Source organism: Bufo bufo, chromosome 2 (genome assembly GCF_905171765.1).
Source record: "Bufo bufo chromosome 2, aBufBuf1.1, whole genome shotgun sequence".
Lineage (NCBI taxonomy): Eukaryota > Metazoa > Chordata > Amphibia > Anura > Bufonidae > Bufo > Bufo bufo.
The window spans coordinates 616,318,104-616,336,692 of NC_053390.1; the positions used below are offsets into that span (position 1 = coordinate 616,318,104).

General features: G+C 46.0%; 1 protein-coding gene across 2 annotated transcripts in view; it reads left to right on the top strand.

Moving 5' to 3' along the window:
* The first annotated feature begins 196 nt into the window (after nucleotides 1–196).
* The window catches only part of INTU (inturned planar cell polarity protein), a 71,039-nt gene continuing 52,646 nt past the window's right edge, over nucleotides 197–18,589 (top strand). For both annotated transcript variants that reach the window (XM_040418428.1, XM_040418429.1), the window contains exons 1-3: nucleotides 197–454; nucleotides 17,023–17,582; nucleotides 18,470–18,555. In XM_040418428.1, the coding sequence (XP_040274362.1) occupies nucleotides 348–454; nucleotides 17,023–17,582; nucleotides 18,470–18,555 (753 nt within the window). In that variant the 5' untranslated portion in view covers nucleotides 197–347. The remainder of the gene's footprint in view (nucleotides 455–17,022; nucleotides 17,583–18,469; nucleotides 18,556–18,589) is intronic.

The following is an 18,589-nucleotide window of genomic DNA, read 5'->3' on the forward strand; positions in this document are numbered from 1 at the left end:
CCAGCAGACCTCTGCCCTTCACTCCTTTATCTCCACAGTTACACGACGTGTGAGGCAGTTTATCGAATTTTTCTAGTCTACACAGAAGCAGCCTGGATTAACTACAAAGACCAGAATCCAATGCGCTGGAGAAGATCACGTGCTCGGTCGGCACCAATCACTAACTCTGTAGTCCGGAAAGAGGCGGAGCTATCAACTTACCTGGAACGGTTGCTACTAACGCTTTCTTCAGCTGTGAGGTGACGGACGGAGCCCAGTGACGCGGCTGGCCGCCATCATATGCGTTACTGCGTGGTGTGCACTGTGTGTGAGGCATGTTGTTCTGTGCTGTGAACTTGTAGCGGAGCATGGAGGTGTTGAGGGACACTAACCTCCAGGAGGAAGAAGAGGAGGATGAGGGAGGAGGATGGGACAGCCGCTCATCTTCTCACACTGACTGCAGCAGCTGCCCCAGGTACCTGATACTGTGTATAACATGAGAGGAGCACATATATAGTGTATGATATGTGTCCTACACCCTGAAACCGTCAACATGACAGTGTAGGCGCGCGTTCACACTTGTATTGTGTTGCAGCGTTATAGAAGGGGGTCCACCTGCAGACCCCTCTGGCCCAGCACTGCCCGATGTATTCATTTCTATGGGATCAGCGCTATTCTGTCGACGACCAGTGCCCAGCGCCAGGCTGCCCATTAGACCAGTTCATTATAGCAATTTCTGGGCGTCCTTACAGTCACCCCCTCCTGCGCCAAAGCGTTCACACGACTGTATGTCTTTTGTGCTCTGCAAAAAATTCCGGGTGACGTCTGCGTTACATTATTTTTTATTTTTTTTGTGGACCCATTGAAACAACGTCTATTCTTCTCTGGAAAACGGACAAGAACAGGACATGTTGTGGAACGGACGTACGGATGCGGGCAGCTGTCCACATCTTTTGTGGCCCTGTTGAAATGAATGGGTCTGCGTCTGATCCACGAAAAATGATGATCGGATGCGGACCAAAAATATGATTGTGTTAAAGGGGCCTCGGCCACCACTTTCCATGGAAAATGATTGTAACAGATCCTATTGATTGTAGTCCGACTGAGAAGGATACCAACGTGTGCGGGTCGTCATCAGTCACGTAAAGCTAGGGCTGCACTGTCACATGTATCGCGCAACATTCATGTCGCCCCAGTGTCGAGCGGCATTTTTTATAATGGTGGTCAACGGTGTCGCACTGCAACGCGACAGTCGCACAAAAATCCATCGACTTTCATTATAAAAAATGTTGCGCGACTTTCCTGCGACAAATGCTGCCGTGTAGACCTAGCCCAGTGATGGCTAACCTCCGACACTCCAGCTGTGGTGAAACTACGACTCCCAGCATGCTCCATTTATTTCTATGGAGTTCTAAGAACAGCCAAGCAAGTGCACATCTGGGGAGTTGTAGTTCTACCACAGCTGCAGTGCCGGAGGTTAGGCCTAGCCTAATAATCTGTCAGTCACAAGATCTGAAGAACTAGTGCCGTCCTCACATCGGGGTGATGTGTGTTCATTGCATACAACGTGCCCATAGAAAACAGTGGAATCTGCAGGCAGGAGGAGCTGAGCAGATTGATATCTAGTTTTATGCGAGAAGATTCAGTGGAACTTTACTTTACACCTCTGCACTTTTTATGCTTCGGGGTGTTGTGGGCGGAGCCACCCAGTGATTGACAGCTAACCCTGCATGATTAGGGTCCATTCACAAATTGCGGATCCGCAAAACACGGACACCGGCAATGTGCGTTCTGCATTTTGCGGACCGCACCTCGCCGGCACTCTCATAGAAGATGCCTCTTCTTGTCCGCAATTGCGGACAAGAATAGGACATGTTCTATTTTTTTTTTTGCGGAACGGAAGGGCGGATATGGAATTGCGGATCCGGCCTAATGAAAATGAATAGGTCCGCACCTGTTTCACAAAATTGCGGAACGGATGCGGACCCATTTTGCGGACGTGTGAATGGACCCCTAAGCGTACAGAGAGTAGAGATGAGCAAAGTGACTTCGGATGCTACATCCAAAGCAGCTTTGCGGAAACGTTCATTATACCGTAATACTGTATGTAGATTCGTCTTCGTACAGTATTAGAATGTATGGGCTCTGATGTGCTGAAGTAAGTTATTCACAAAGTCGTGCGAGACTTCATTGAATAACTTTGGTAATTTTTTACAGCGAAAAACCTTGGGACCGAACTCTGCTTCACTTCCAAGGTACCAGTTGGAACTGGAGCCGAGTTCAGTTTTAAAGTGATTTTCCACTGTAATAATCAATTACCGAAGTCTCGCGCGACTTTGTGAATAACTAACTCCAGCTCATCAGAGCCCATACATTCTAATACTGTACGGAGACGAGTCTCCGTACAGTATTATAACGAGTTTTTTAGCGAATGGCTTTGGATGTAGCATCCACAGCTGGCTTGGCCCATCGCTGGTCCAGAGGTTGTCAGTCACTGAGTAGCTCCGCCCACGTCTGCTCGGCCCCTCCTGCTCTATAGCATGCCGCCTGCATTTTGTGGAGGCAGGTTCCCTTTAATAGCCAGCCGCACGTTTACCGTTCATCGTTTAGCCTAGCTGACCGCAATGTGACGTCATTCGATACAGACCCTGCCAAATGAAGTAGCAGTACCTCTTTTTACAGTGTGAACAGGGCCTAATACAAGCTGATGTATTTTACCGGGTGTTGTTGTTCTCAGGATATATCAGATCGGTCGGGGTCTAACACCTAGCACCCCCGCTGATCAGCTGTTTGAGGAGTCCATAGCCTCCTCACAACTTACCAAGTACAACCACCCTCATTGGACAGCAGCTGTGCTTGGTATAGCAGATCTGCTCCATTCACTTGATTGGGACTGAGCAGTGCCTAAGCCAAGTTGAGCCATGAGCATGACGTCACCGGCGGTCTAGGAGTGCCACAGTGTCCCCAACGCCAAACAGCTGATCGACAGAGGTGCCTCAAGTTGGACCCCCACCGCCAAGCAGAAGCCATCAGTTTCAGGATCTCTGACAATCCCTTTAGACTACATTCACATGACGGCAAAAAACAAAACAAAAAACGGCCGTTAAAAACGGTTCCCTTCAATTGCATGGGGGCTGTTGATCAGTGAAAACGGACAAAATAGGATCTGCCCTATTTTTTGATGGCTGTTATTTATGGGCTATCAAAAAATAAATAAAAAAAGCGTTGTAAAAAACCCTATAGACTACCATTGTTCTTAAAACGCTTGTGTGACGGTTGTTTTTCACTGTCGTGTAAACTTAGTCTAAATTGCTCAATTCACATCCATAGTGGAAGTTTTGTGTAGGAGCTCCATTTAGAGCTTCCATTGCATAAACTTTTTACTAGATTTAAAGGTCCATTCACAATTCCGTAAGTGTTTTTCGGATCCGCAAAACACTGACACCGGCAATGTGCATTCCGCAAATTGCAGACCGCACATCGCCGGCACTATAATAGAAAATGCCTAATCTTGTCCGCAATTGCGGACCAGAATAGGACATGTTCTATTTTTGTTGCGGATCTGCAAATGCGGATGCAGATCCGCAAATGCATATGCGGACAGCACATTCCAGCCCCATTGAAAATTAATGGGTCTGCACCTGTTCCGCAAAAGTGCGGAACGGATGCGGACCCATTTTGCGGACGTGTGAATGGATACATTATTCCAGGGGTGAACGGGGCCCTATGGATTGTTCTGAAGCACTATAATACCATGGGCCTTAGGCCTCAGATGACCATGTCTGTATATTCCAGTCCGCAAACCACTGATCTGCAAAATACGGACACCTTCCATGTGCAAAGACTATTCTTGTCTGCAATACGGACAAGAACAGGGCATGTTCTATAATTTGCGGAACAGACTTACGGATGCGGATACCATCCATATTTTTTTTTCCAATCCATAGAAATGAATGGGTCTGTGTGCAATCTGCAAGAATGTGAATCGGACATGGATGTAAAATCCTAGTATGGAGAATATCTGTGCACGTGCCTCTGTCCCCTGCTATTGCTGGGAGGTGGGATACGGACTCCCCCTCTTGTGTCCTGCGTCTGCTGCGTCCATATTGTGGCAATGGCACGGGCCACCTGAGGTTCAAGTGAGGCCAACGTCTATCACCTCATCTTGTGCTGGACCTGTGAGTGCTGGTGGTGATGAGAAGCTTGGTCTACTACACTAGTAAGGAGTACAATTGATCGTGTTCTTGATGGACTCTTCCTGGGTATGTCTTGCTGCTTTGTACATGGCAAGCTCCCCCGATTTTATATATCCCCCCCCCTCCCCTGAAGGCCATCCCTGATGCAGCTCCTGGGTTGGTCGGTGAGCACAATGACATCCAGAGCAGATTTGGTGGGGTCATCCTCTCCTGGATTCGGTTACTGTGCGCTCACTGCTGCGGCTGGAACATAATCCTCTCCTCTGTTCTCGGCTGTCATGGGTGTCAATTTTTAACGCGCACATTTGCTGATGGAAATAGAATTAGAACCGATCTCTGGATAGAAGTAAACGTTCATTTTATGTATATTAGAAACCAGGGATCAGCAACCTCCGGCACTCCATCTGCTGTGAGACAACAACTCCCAGCATGTCTGTTCTGGTAACTCCCATAGAAGTGAAAGGAGGATTCTGGGAGTTGTCGTTTCAGAACCGCTAGCTAGGGGTTGGAATGCAGGGTTGTGTGTGACGCCCCCTGTGCTGGGATCGGCATTGTACCGCGCAGCCATAAACATCAGCGAGTGCTTTTCTTGTCTATAGATTCCAATTAGAAATGAAATGAGGCGGCTCATAGCTATACCTAACCGAATGGAACCCAAAGGAGAGTCCCTTCCCCTATAAATCATTAAAAGGCCCTAGTCACACGACCATGCAAAGCACAGGCACTGGCCGTGTGCACCCCGCATCGCGGTGCGGACCCATTTTCAATGGGTCCACGATCCGCAAGATGTGGCCAAAGATCCATGTTCTGTCTTTTGCAACACAGCCGCACGGACCTGGAAGCGCACGTAAGGGTTTCGGTGTGCCTTTTACAGCAAGGATATTGTATATTACAGTCGGTCACTCCAAGTAGTGACTGATAAGTCCAGGACATCCTGAGGCCACATAAGTTGTCTCTCATGGCAGGGCTTCCAACTGGCATTTTTCAGCAGGATAATGCTTACCCGCACACAGCAAGGCAGAGGTCGCAATAACGCCTGTACAAGCGTCATAGACGCCTGTACAGGCAGTTTTACTCCCTAAAAATGTCTAATACGTATGAATACGCACGATGATTTCACTGCGATTCATGAGCGCACTGAGTGCTGTGAGCGGCACAGGCAGCGCAGCAATACCGCTGGTGCCTGAAGGCTCCAATAACCGAGCTCCGTACAGTACAGAGCTTTGTTGTGTGTTGCCAATATCAGCGGGCTGCCACGCCATTAGCGAATCCTCTCACCCCCCCCCCTTCTCCCGCGCGCTTAACACAGCAGCGGCTTCCTTGTCAGTTATTATGAAAACGGGGAGCGCGTGCCACCCCCGCACCATTGCCGGTTGCTGATGAAGTGCCAGGGACAGTATGGTGGGAACGGAGCCTCTGCTGAGCAAAGACCATGTGCCCAGGTGATGTGACACCAGAAGTGCCCTGCAGGCTTCTATCTGCTGCTATAAAAGCAGCTACCCTACTTTTACAGACCTTTGAGACTCTATTAACACTACTATCAACATAGGGTCATCTAGAGAAACAGCAGGTTTTTAAAATATTTTTTTTTCCTTTTGGTGTTTAACATAAGGGTTAGATTAGCCTCTTGGCTATTTGTTTTCCTATGTAAGTACCCTGGACCACTGAGAGGTCTATTTTCCCGTATGGTTTATGTATGAGCGCAGTGTCCAGTGATCACAGAGAGGTCTATACGGTACACTATACTGTGCAACAGTCCAACATATTGTGTATAGGACTGTCCTATAACTGCCTCCTATACATTCGTCTCAGACCCCCACCCACCGACTGCTCCACCAGACTGTTCAATTCTTATTGCATTGACATGACAGATGTGATGCTTCAAGAAAGGTAGGGATACAGTCTTCTGAGAGATAAATTTAAGATAAATTTAAAATGGTCAAAATTTGCTATTTCTGCATTAAAGACATTATACAGTTGCAAGAAAAAGTATGTGAACCCTTTGGAATGATAAGGATTTCAGCACAAATTGGTCATAAAATGTGATCTGATCTTCATCTAAGTCACAACAATAGACAATCACAGTCTGCTTAAACTAATAACACACAAAGAATTAAATGATACCATGTTTTTATTGAACACCCCATGTAAACATTCACAGTGCAGGTGGAAAAAGTATGTGAACCCTTGGACTTAATAACTGGTTGAACCTCCTTTGGCAGCAATAACATCAACCAAACGTTTCCTGTAGTTGCAGATCAGAAGTGCACAACGGTCAGGAGTAATTCTTGACCATTCCTCTTTACAGAACTGTTTCAGTTCAGCAATATTCTTGGGATGTCTGGTGTGAATCGCTTTCTTGAGGTCATGCCACAGCATCTCAATCGGGTTGAGGTCAGGACTCTGACTAGGCCACTCCAGAAGGCGTATTTTCTTCTGTTTAAACCATTCTGTTGTTGATTTACTTCTATGCTTTGGGTCGTTGTCCTGTTGCAACACCCATCTTCTGTTGAGCTTCAGCTGGTGGACAGATGGCCTTAGTTCTCCTGCAAAATGTCTTGATAAACTTGGGAATGAATTTTTCCTTCGATGATAGCAATCCGTCCAGGCCCTGACGCAGCAAAGCAGCCCCAAACCATGATGCCCCCACCACCATACTTCACAGTTGGGATGAGGTTTTGATGTTGGTGTGCTGTGCCTCTTTTTCTCCACACATAGTGTTGTGTGTTTCTTCCAAACAACTCAACTTTGGTTTCATCTGTCCACAGAATATTTTGCCAGTACTGCTGTGGAACATCCAGGTGCTCTTGTGCAAACTGTAAACATGCAGCAATGTTTTTTTGGACAGCAGTGGCTTCCTCTGTGCTATCCTCCCATGAAATCCATTCTTGTTTAGTGTTTTACGTATCGTAGATTCGCTAACAGGGATGTTAGCATATGCCAGAGACTTTTGTAAGTCTTTAGCTGACACTATAGGATTCTTCTTCACCTCATTGGGCAGTCTGCGATGTGCTCGTGCAGTCATCTTTACAGGACGGCCAATCCTAGGGAGAGTAACAGCAGTGCTGAGCTTTCTCCATTTATAGACAATTTGTCTTACCGTGGACTGATGAACAGCAAGGCTTTTGGAGATACTTTTATAACCCTTTCCAGCTTTATGCAAGTCAACAATTCTTAATCGTAGGTCTTCTGAGAGCTCTTTTGTGTGAGGCATCATTCACATCAGGCAATGCTTCTTGTGAAAAGCAAACCCAGAACTGGTGTGTATTTTTTATAGGGCAGGGCAGCTGTAACCAACACCTCCAATCTCATCTCATTGATTGGACTCCAGTTGGCTGACACCTCACGCTAATTAGCTCTTGGAGATGTCATTAGTCTAGGGATTCACATAATTTTTCCACCTGCACTGGGAATGTTTACATGGTGTGTTTAATAAAAACATGGTAACATTTAACTCTTTGTGTGTTATTAGTTTAAGCAGACTGTGATTGTCTATTGTTGTGACTTAGATGAAGATCAGATCACATTTATGACCAATTTGTGCAGAAATCCATATCATTCCAAAGGGTTCACATACTTTTTCTTGCAACTGTAGAGGAGACTGGTAACTGTTTCCCTGCATGAATAGCAACCCAATAATGTTATGTAGCACTACGTATTATAAATATATATGAATAACCGGAATTTTGGTGTTCCTCAAAATTGGTAAGAGGAGTATTTTTACTCTTCCGGAAAAAATGTAGTGCGACCTAGACACTTCCTTTGCCTGCCCGGACGCCAGAGTTCTCGTCAATTGAGCATTTATGGTATCAGCAACCCACAAGTGTGCAGGATCTACAGGACCTGCTGTAATATGTGTGGTCAAATGTGCTGCAGGATACCGTACTAAACCCGTATGCCTCAATGTCCAGCCATATCTCATCTTGTATCCAGGCTAGAGCCTCCTTTCAACTGTACGTAATGTATCCACTTACATATATCATCAATACAATCCTAGAAAATTTCATTTAATTCCAACAACTTTTTGGTGAGTTGTTTTTTTCTTTTCAATGAGTGTTTGTCAAGGCACTTTTTTGGGAGTCTGCACATAATGTAGATTTTACCCCGTAATGTATGGATAAGGGTAGGAGCTGTTCAGAGAAGCATCCATGTGTCAGATAACGGTATTGTTATGTGTTACATTGTTGGGAATGTCTAAGAATTGCCATGGAAGCAATATGTCTGGGTAATCTGAGCGTCATTTCCCTGTACACAGAGCTGTTATTTGTAGATTTGTCATCTGGGATTTCAGTTGTATTACTCATAATATAACTATTCTGGATCACCTTTTAACTTTAAATTATGCTGTTCCTTTCTTATTTCTCCTAGAAATGTATGAATAAAACGGCAACTGGGTCGTGACACCGTCCAATCAGTGCTGACAGTATCGCTGTGTAGGGAAACCCCCCCCCCATGACAAGAGGAATGATGGTGACTAGTTGTCACTGTAATGATAAATGTCTAGTAGAATAACAGGCACAGTGTAGAGTTCCAAGAAAAGATGCTCCAGAAATTGGGGAAAAAGTGGGAAATGTATATAAAGTACTAGAACTGACATGTTCTGTTTAAAGAGGCTGTCGAATTCTGGATATTGGTGAGTTATCCTTAGGATAGGTCATCGATATCCAATTGGTGGGGGGTCAGACTCCTGGCACCCCCGATGATCAGCTGTTTGCAGCAGAAAGCTGTCCACCATGATGGGTTAGGCCCCTCTCACACGTCCCCTCACTCATTTTCAGACTAGCAGTGTCTGTGGAATGCAGCTGACACACTGACCCTTCACTGACACTTTCAAGGATGAATCAAAGACCATCTTGTCACGTATGTCATCACGGACATGGACTTGTGAAATAGGCCTTACTGTTGCCCAGCTCTCATTCAAGGGAATGGGAGCTGAGCTGCAGTATGTTGGCAGAGTAACTGAAGAGTGGACAGCTCTCTGCTTCCATCTCCGGCCACTGTATACTTTCCAGCACCGGTGGCTGCTAAGTACAGCTGATCGGTGGTGGTGCCATGTGTGAGACCCCCACCGATCTGATATTGGTGACCTTTCCTGTCCGGACAACCACTTTAAATCTGCATTGTTTTGTCATGTAAGGCCAGAACCACATGGGTGCATTATTGACAGATAAGTGTCCTGGCTCGATTAGGCATCTATGATGCTGTGAGTTCGGGTCAGTTGCATTTGTGGTCAGGCCAGGTCACACATCCAAAATACAGACTTAAAGTGTCCATGTGAACCTGGCCTATCAGTGCATCACAGTGGAGATTTACATCAGAAATGCAGGACGGATATTTAGGTAAAATATTTGGATAATTGTCAGAAAATGGACTATGAACAGTAGTTATAACAATGTGAACACCACAGTGTCATAGATACTGCAGCAAACTGACTCCTCAAATCTACTGTAGTTTTTACATCCCATCCCTAAGGTCATCTCAAGAGCAACCACAGACCCAAATTTCGCAGATATCTGTCTACCCAAAGACCGTTTGAGCAGTGAACAAAGCGTTAATGTTGATCTACTAAGTTATTTCAGGATAGAATTGCTCTGATTCTTATACCTGGCCGTGTACGTGGCATGGACGTTCCCATGGCAGGTACCAGGAGATCAGAGAGACTGGCAACTGGGTTAAAGGGATTCTGTCACCAGGTTTCACCCCTGTCAGCTAAACATATGCTGATGTTCAGGGCCTCATCAGGATTCCTAATGTGGGCTTCTAAATGTGATCCGTAGCCTTATTTTGCTAAAAAACAGGTTTTACTAACCTGTCACTCAAAGAAATAAGGTGCCCAAGGGGATGTCAAGGGATGCAAGGTGCCGGCCGCACCCACCGCCGTTCGTGCCCAGCGCCGCCTTTCCAGACTTCTGCACCGCCTCCTAATCCTCTGTGCCTCCTCTCGCTCTCCCTCCATCCTCCATCCTCCCTCCTCCTGCTGTAAGATCTCGCGCGTGCGCACAGGGCTCTGCCTGATGCGCCCGTGCGGACTTCTTGATTTGGCTTCTGAAAGCGAAGTGCGCATGCGCCGGCACTTTGCTCAACCCAGGTATGACCCTCACTCTGGCGCCAGCCTCTCAGAGCCCTGTGCGCACGCGCGATATCTTACAGCAGGAGGAGGGGGGATGGAGGGAGAGAGAGAGGTGGTGCAGAAGTCTGGAAAGGCGGCGCTGGGCACGAACGGCGGTGGGTGTGGCCGGCACCTTGCATCTCTTGACATCCCCTTGGGCACCTTATTTCTTTGAGTGACAGGTTAGTAAAACCAGTTTTTTAGCAAAATAAGGCTACGGATCACATTTAGAAGCCCACATTAGGAATCCTGATGAGGCCCTGAACATCAGCATATGTTTAGCTGACAGGGGTGAAACCTGGTGACAGAATCCCTTTAAATTGACAAGTTCACTGTGAATCTTATTGTGTCTGTGTTTTGGTGAATGCCACACCCCTTCCTTCAGGTGTTGCTTGTTGGTAATTTACTTTTCCCATAAGTAGCCGCTTCTCACTCTTGGAGGTGCGGTTTATAGTTTTTTTTTTTTTTTTTTTCCTGCCTTCTAACGAACTGGTCAGTTGTACTCTATGGTGCTTCTGGAGTTGCCAGTTTTCTACTTTCAGATAAGTCTTGTATTTTCTTATTGTTTTGTGTTTGTTATATTCCCTGTTGTTGTATCTGGGCCTGAGACAGAGACTTCTATTCGTCCATCTAGGTTGTTTCTGGTCCGAACCTCATTCCAGGACCTTATAGGGATATAAGGGCCTAGGTATCCTGCATATGAATATTCCTATCTTCAAGGTCTATTCATATTGATAGGTAGTTAGGGCCGGGATTAGGGTTGGTTAGGAGGTGACCTGTTCCTTCCCTAGTTTCCAGGCCCAGTTACTATTCCCTTTCCCTCCTGTGTTTAGTGTGGAGTTTTTCCCCCACACTGATCGTGACCGTATGGTGCACAGCCCATCAGGGCTTTATATCTGAGAAAAGTAAAGGTTCCATGTGAAGAAGTTGTCTGGCGTATGCGTTCCTTTAAAGTGTTTTTTTTTAAGCAGTTTTGCAATCCAGAATTTAAAGGAGCACTTACCGGAAGCAGAATTAGCTGCACCGCTCCTGCTTAGCCTTGTAAAGATGAGGATGCCATGATCTATTCTACAGCATTACTTGCTGTAAATGGAAATGGAAACCCTTTCCTTTCACTACAGTACCCATGTGAGGAGTCGTAGATAACAAATTATGGAAGACCCCCTTTTTTGTTCGCATTTATGTTGCTTTATTTGGATGCTCGTAACGTCTCAGACATGCTGGTGGATCTGCTGATCTGGTACTAAATAAACCTAGCATGAGCATGTAAAATCAAATTGTAGGTTTTCTAGAGAAATAAAGATGTAATTGGCCTAAACCTCTAATTATAGCGTTCTGGGGAAAATGTTTATTCAGTATAAATGGAGAAGACATTTTATTTGTCTATGTCAGTCCCATAGAAGTGAATAGAGCGGTGGACCAACATGGACACTACCGCTCCACTCAGAGAGGGAACTCGAGGACTCCTCGTTCTCAGGATTGCTGGGGGCCTCAGCAGTCTGACCTTTCATATGGGTATGTGATAAATACTTTTTATGAGATAACCCTTTAAGATGTGTACGCAAGGCAAAGCTTTGTGCCCATCATACAAGGTCCATGCACTAAGACACTCTTTATACAGCTGCCGCCCCCCCCCCCCCCCCCCCCCCCAAGAGACACAGTTTTCTACTATAACCATGATGGCATGGTATATGTTGGATTCTGTATTAGTCTAGTCTATGAGGAAAAACAGTATTGCCTCTTGGTACGTGTAGTGTATTCCAGATCAGTACAACACGTATATGAGCGGGGAGATACTAAGTATCAGTGGCTTTGGCTGTGGTGGGCCCAGGCCAACTTCACCTTAGGAGTTATAATTGTAAGATGACAAATTCACAAACATGTGATACATCTATATGTGAATTTGGAGGCACTTCTGTCCTTTTAGAAAATCCAGCTTAAATTTTAGACTGGTCTGTACCAATTTAGGGACAGTATTTGGCTTAAAATATGTCGCATCACTTTATAAATTAGACACCACCCAAACTAAAAATTGTCTCTCAAAAAAACCTACAAGATTGACCAAACTGAATGTGCAATATCTACTCCAAAAAGTTATCTTCATAATGTGACCAAGGAAAATTCAACCTTATGTTCTTGGACATTAAGATTTTCCAAGGCTTTAAGCAGTTAGTAGTGGTGGGGGGGGGGGGGGGTCTAACTTGAGAAGCTTAGCAGAACAAAGCCCTGAATATAGTTGGTCTTTGTGCCCAAAGTAAGGTCCTGTCCCATGATTGTAAAGGAGAAAGTGGCAGCAGCATTAGAAAGATGTCATTCATGTTGAACACTTGTAAAGAATAGCCCAGCCCTTGTGGATATGCTTGTTTATTCAGTCTCCCGTCTGAAAGCCACAAATGAATGAGGCTGGGCTGGGTAAGGCTGCTTGAGCTGTGGCTGAATACTAAAATGCTTCGGTCTCAGGAGGGGGCATCTGTTTTTCATTCTCTTGGTTTATTTAAGAAAAAATAAGGTACCCTTAGCTGCTTGCGGTACAATTCCTCCACCATCCTTGAAGTGAGTATTAAAGAGTTGATGAGTGGCAGAAGGTCCAGGTCAACTATTTTTGGGCATTGAAATCTAATTTGATGTAAAATGGCATCTTTGGATCATACAAGATCTGAACCAGTGTAGCCACCATCTCCCCAAGAAGCACTTCTACACAGTCGAGTCACCGTGTGGGAGGTCCAGTTCCAATACTGCGTAAAAATGGAAGCCGATGCAACGTGGTTAGCAGAGGTGCAGTTACCGTCAGTCTGCTTCGGAACCCCATACGCAGTATTGTGTCACTGAACTGTTGTTTTAGACACGTCTGGTAGCCCTCAGGTTCATTCGAGCAGGACAGTAACTCTAAACATACTGATAAACTTACACTGGAGTGGTTTATAGGAGTTTTCTGAGATTGTGATATTGATGACCTATGCTCACGTTGGGTCATCAGTATCAGATTGGCGGGGATCCAACACCCAGGACCACCACCAATCAGCTCTTTGAGGAGGCTGTGGCACTGTAGTGAGTGCTGTGGTCTCCTCTCCGCTTGCCAAGTGTAGTGCTGTACATTGGGTAGCGGCTGTGCTTGGTACTGCAGCGCAGCCCCATTCACTTGAATGGGACTGAGTTGCAAATAGGCATGTAACCAATGAATGTGACGTCACTGCCCTAGGAAGGGGCTGCAGCTTGGGTGCTGGGAGTTAGCCCCCTCCAATCTGATATAGATGACCCCTCCTGAGGATAGGTCATCAGTATCAAAATCTCAGACCGTTCATTTAAGAGGAAACCTTTAAATGTCTTGGATTGAGTTCTTGGCTTTAGTTAGGTCATTCTATTTTAGAATTGGTGGCTTGACATGAAGACTACAGTACACAAACCCACCTCATCTGGCTTGAAGGAATAGGAGCAGTTTTGTTTGGAAGAATGGGCAAAAATCAAGGTGTCTAGGTGTGCTGACCTATTAGAAACATTCCCCCCAATATACCTGCATGTGTAATTGCAGCAAAAGGTGCTCTACAGAGTATTGACTTTCAGAGGGGAATACATAAATGTCTATGGCCTAGTGGTAGGCCTGACCATAGGTTGTAGTTCTCCACCATTCCCATCCCCTTTAACAGACCTCCACAGCGACTGCCCCTTTAACAGTGACCTCCACTGTACCCCGCTCCCTCTTGACAGTGACCTCCACTGTACCCCGCTCCCTCTTGACAGTGACCTCCACTGTACCCCGCTCCCTCTTGACAGTGACCTCCACTGTACCCCGCTCCTAGGGTAGCCAGAGGTCCGGTTTTAGGCCAGAAAGTCCAGCTATCAGATTCCCTGTCCTCCGTCCTGCGCAGGGCCTGGACGGACACAGGGTTGTCCTTTTGAACTGCTCACTCTCAGACAGCAGCACTGTGCTGTCTGAGTGTGAGCTGCAGGGAGAAAGTCACCCTCCCTCCCACCCCTGCAGCTGACAGAAGTAAATTTTTACCTTCATTTTTCAATCCAAACTGGGTGGGGGCGTGGCTTAGCGGGACCTGGGGGTGGGGTTTTTAAGTCCGTCTTTTGAGGGTGGCCTGAATGGCCACCCTACCTACCCCCTTAACTGTGAACTCCACAACACTCCTTAACAGTGTCATCCACAGCACCCTGCCCCTTTAAAGGGAGTCTGTCACCACATTTGAGCATATTAGACTGATCAAATAGCGTTATATGTGCCACCCAGAACTTAAAAACTGTACCTTTGTTGTATGTAATGGAGTTTTCTTTCAGCCAAAAATGAACTTTTAAGATTCTATAAATGCGCCCTCTCAAGTGCCCAGGGCGGCGTCTCAATCGTCCGAGCCCCAGGCAGCACCTCCTTAACGGCTCATAACCCCGCCCTCCGTGTGCCTCTGCCCGCCCGATTACTCTCCTCCTCTCTCCTTTTCCACTGCGCTACGAATTTGACCGCTCAGCCGCAGTGGAAAAGGAGAGCGGAGGAGAGTAAACGGGGGGGCAGAGGCACACGGAGGGCGGGGTTATGAGCCGTTGAGGAGGTGCTGCCTGGGGCTCGGACGATTGAGACGCCGCCCTGGGCACTTGAGAGGGCGCATTTACAGAATCTTAAAATTTCATTTTTGGCTGAAAGAAAACTCCATTAGATACAACAAAGGTACCATTTTTAAGTTCTGGGTGGCACATATAACGCTATTTGATCAGTCTAATATGCTCAAATGTGGTGACAGACTCCCTTTAAAGCTGACCTACAGCAGTGAAGAAAAATGGCTGGGTTGTTATTGAAATCTGGTGTAAAACTGTGTGTATGTGGAGACTAAGGGCCTGCGAACTTCTATTGGCTGATAAGGGTCATGTGACCAGGCTTCTATTTGGCTAATACATTTTTTGGGAATATCTCAGGAACGTACTTCCCGGACACCTGATGTACCTGTGTGCCAAATTTCGTGATTGTAAATGCGACGGTTTGGATTCCTTTAGCGGAAATACACACACATACACTCAGCTTTATATATCAGACTAGCAGAAGGACACGGCTTCACACAGGTATTTTTCATCTATTTATTTTAATGTTTGTGGATGTCGTTAAAAGATATCAACAGTATCAACTATAACTGTGACATCTACAGTACCCTGCCCCTTTAACACTGACCTCCACAGCGGCCGCCCCTATATTAGTGACCTCCACAGTACCCTATCTTGTTAAGTGATTTCCACAATCACCCGCCCCCTTAACAGTGACCTCTACAGAGATCTTTTCCCTTAAAATGTGACCTCCACAACACCCCACCCTCTTAACAGTGACCTCTACAGCACCCCGCCCCTTAACACTGACCTCGATAGCGGATCGTCCCCTTAACTGTGACCTCCACAGTTCCCTGTCCCCTTAACAGAGACCTCCACAGTGCCCACCCCTTTATCAGTGACCTCCATAGCATCCCGCCCCCTTATCAATGACCTCCACAGCAGCTCGCCCCCTCAACAGTGACCTCGACAGCATCCTGCCCCTCTAACAGTGACCTCCACAGTGGCCCCCCCTTTATTAGTGACCTCCACAGTACCCCATCTCCTTAACAGTGATTTCCACAACACCCCGTCCCCTTAACAGTGGCCTCTACACCAATCTGCCCCTTAACACTGACCTCCATAGCGGACCGTCCCCTTAACTGTGACCTCCACAGCAGCCTGCCCCTAGAGTGGCCAGATGTCCGGTTTTAGGCCAGACAGTCCAGCTGTCAGACTCCCTGTCCTTTGTCTGGCCTGGACGAACACAGAGATGTCCTTTTGAACAGCTCACTCTCAGACAGCAGCACTGTGCCCTCTGAGTCTGAGCTGCAGGGAGAAAGTCACTCTCCCTCCCACCCCTGCAATTGAAAGAAGTTGATTTTTACCTTCATTTTTTCAATTCCTGTGGGCTGCAGAGTGGGAGGAGGCATGGCCTAACCAGATCGGGGGCGTGGCTTAGCTGGACTTGGGGGCGGGGTTTTTCAGGGCGTGTTATCCACAGCACCCTGCCCCTTTAAAGTTGACCTACAGCAGTGAAGAAAAATGGCTGGGTTGTTATGGAAACCTGGTGTAAAATTGTGTGTATGTGGAGACTAAGGGCCTGCGATCTTCTATTGGCTTATAAGGGACATGTGACCGTGTGTATGGCAGTTGGGATATGAAGGAAAAAGACATGCAGGCTTCTATTGGCTAATGTAGGTCATGTGATGTGCCATATTTGCATTTCTGGGAATATCTCAGGAACGGTACGTGTTAGAGAGCTGAAACCAGGTCTAAAACCTTCCTGGACACCTGATGTACATGTGGGCCAAATTTCGTGATTGTAAATGCGACGGTGCGGATTCCTTTAGAGGACATACATACATACATACATACATACATACACACACTCAGCTTTATATATTAGATATATCCTGGGAATGTGTTATCTTTGCCTTATCTGTCAATGTTTATTAACCTCCTCATGGTAGTTAAAACTGTGCTCCTCTTCTTACCCTGTAATTGTAAATAATGTGTACGGTACCCTTCACTTCCCCAGTCATCAGAGCAGAGATGCCAGTAGGTAGTCACAGTCAGTAGCTCCCTAGGTATACTTCCCCTGTAGTCACAATACGACTCCTCCCCAACCCACCACCATGCTGTTAGTCTGTATGTTGGACTTTAGTACCTACTCATAGTAGTGCTCTTTTACTTAATCTTTGTATTATCTCTTGAATCTTTTTGTAGTGACTTGGAGCCAGAATGGTTGGAGAGAGTAGAGCAGAATGGGGAACTGTTTTATCTTGAGTTGAGTGAAGGAGAGGAAGAAGCACTTCTACCTCTAAATCCTGCTGTAAACCATGTTAGATTTTGTGAAAATGTAGCTGAAGTCATTTCGGAAGATGCCAAGAAGAACAAAAATAAACCACGTTTTAAAAAACTTTCAAAAATATTGAGGAATAAGCACCTTAGCAAGCAGGGATCTTCTAGACAGCATGGACCAGCGGGCCCCACGTCCATCCTCAAGCACCAGCCCAGCCACAGAACTGGAATGCTTATTCATCAGCAGTATAAGGATGTTTGCCTTTATGTGAATCCACACCGGTTACTTGACAGTGGACCTTATGAGAAGTCCGGCCTGCTCCAGAGACTGATAGGGATCGTTCATCAATCTTCCAAGAACAGCAAGCGATTGGAAAAGCAAGGTGGATCTGACACAACACATCGGTGGACTAGCTCTGAGAAGCTTGTTGTTCATGGTTTTATTCCGAATAGTCCATCTATCCGCTGTGGCCAAATCCTGATCGGTAACTGGACATTCATTCTCATGTTATATCTTGTTAAGGTTTTTCATGTGTACCAACCTTTATACTTGTCCAATAGTTATACACTACTGTACATTATTATTTATTATTATTATTATTTTATGCACTTATATAGCGCTACTATATTTCGCAGCGCTTTACAGACATTAGCAACCATCAGCACCTTTGAAGACCATATAGTTTTCCCCTAGATTTGAAAAAACTAGATCGTTCTCTTCATGCGCTAACGACTGCTCCTAATTATTATTCATTGTACTGCTGCTCCCATCCTCCTGCTGTCACACACAATAAATTCCTTTACACCGGTTGTCTCACCATGGTGACCCTTTTCAAACTGAAGGCAGCCTGGCCTTCAGCTGGTCAATATATATACATTCAGAAATCCCTGGAGATCAGCTGCTATCAACTTGAATGCTAAATCTTTTAGACTTTATGATGTCCATATACCCTAAAATGACATCTGGAACGGGTGTTTTCATGAGACAACCCCTTTTTACCAGTGATATGTGTGCAGGCAGCCTATCGCACACCTTATATACCCACCAAGCAGGAACCCTAGAGCCACAAATCTTACTAAGCAGCAGGCAATAAAGTGGTTGGATTAGAAGGAGACTACCTGTGTAGTGCTCTTAGCGAGGCCACGGGGCATGCACTCATGCCCTCTGCACAGCCGGAAGTCTATAAAGAGTCAATAGAAGTCCTGGCGCTTACAGCACATCATGTATGAGTGTATATGTAAGTACTGATGTCTATGTAACATCAGAGAGTGGTGATGTCAGCCGCCTCTGGGACCTTCACAGAAATTGTATAAACTCCACTTTATACTGGTCGCCTAGATCTTTTCTCCTGCAATGTTCTTCTTTTTACAGGAGATGCACTTGTTGCAGTTAATGATGTGGAAGTCACCTCAGAAAACATAGAGAGGGTGCTGTCTTGTATACCGGGGCCCATGCAGGTAAAATGTTCTGGTTTCTCATTTATACACTTTT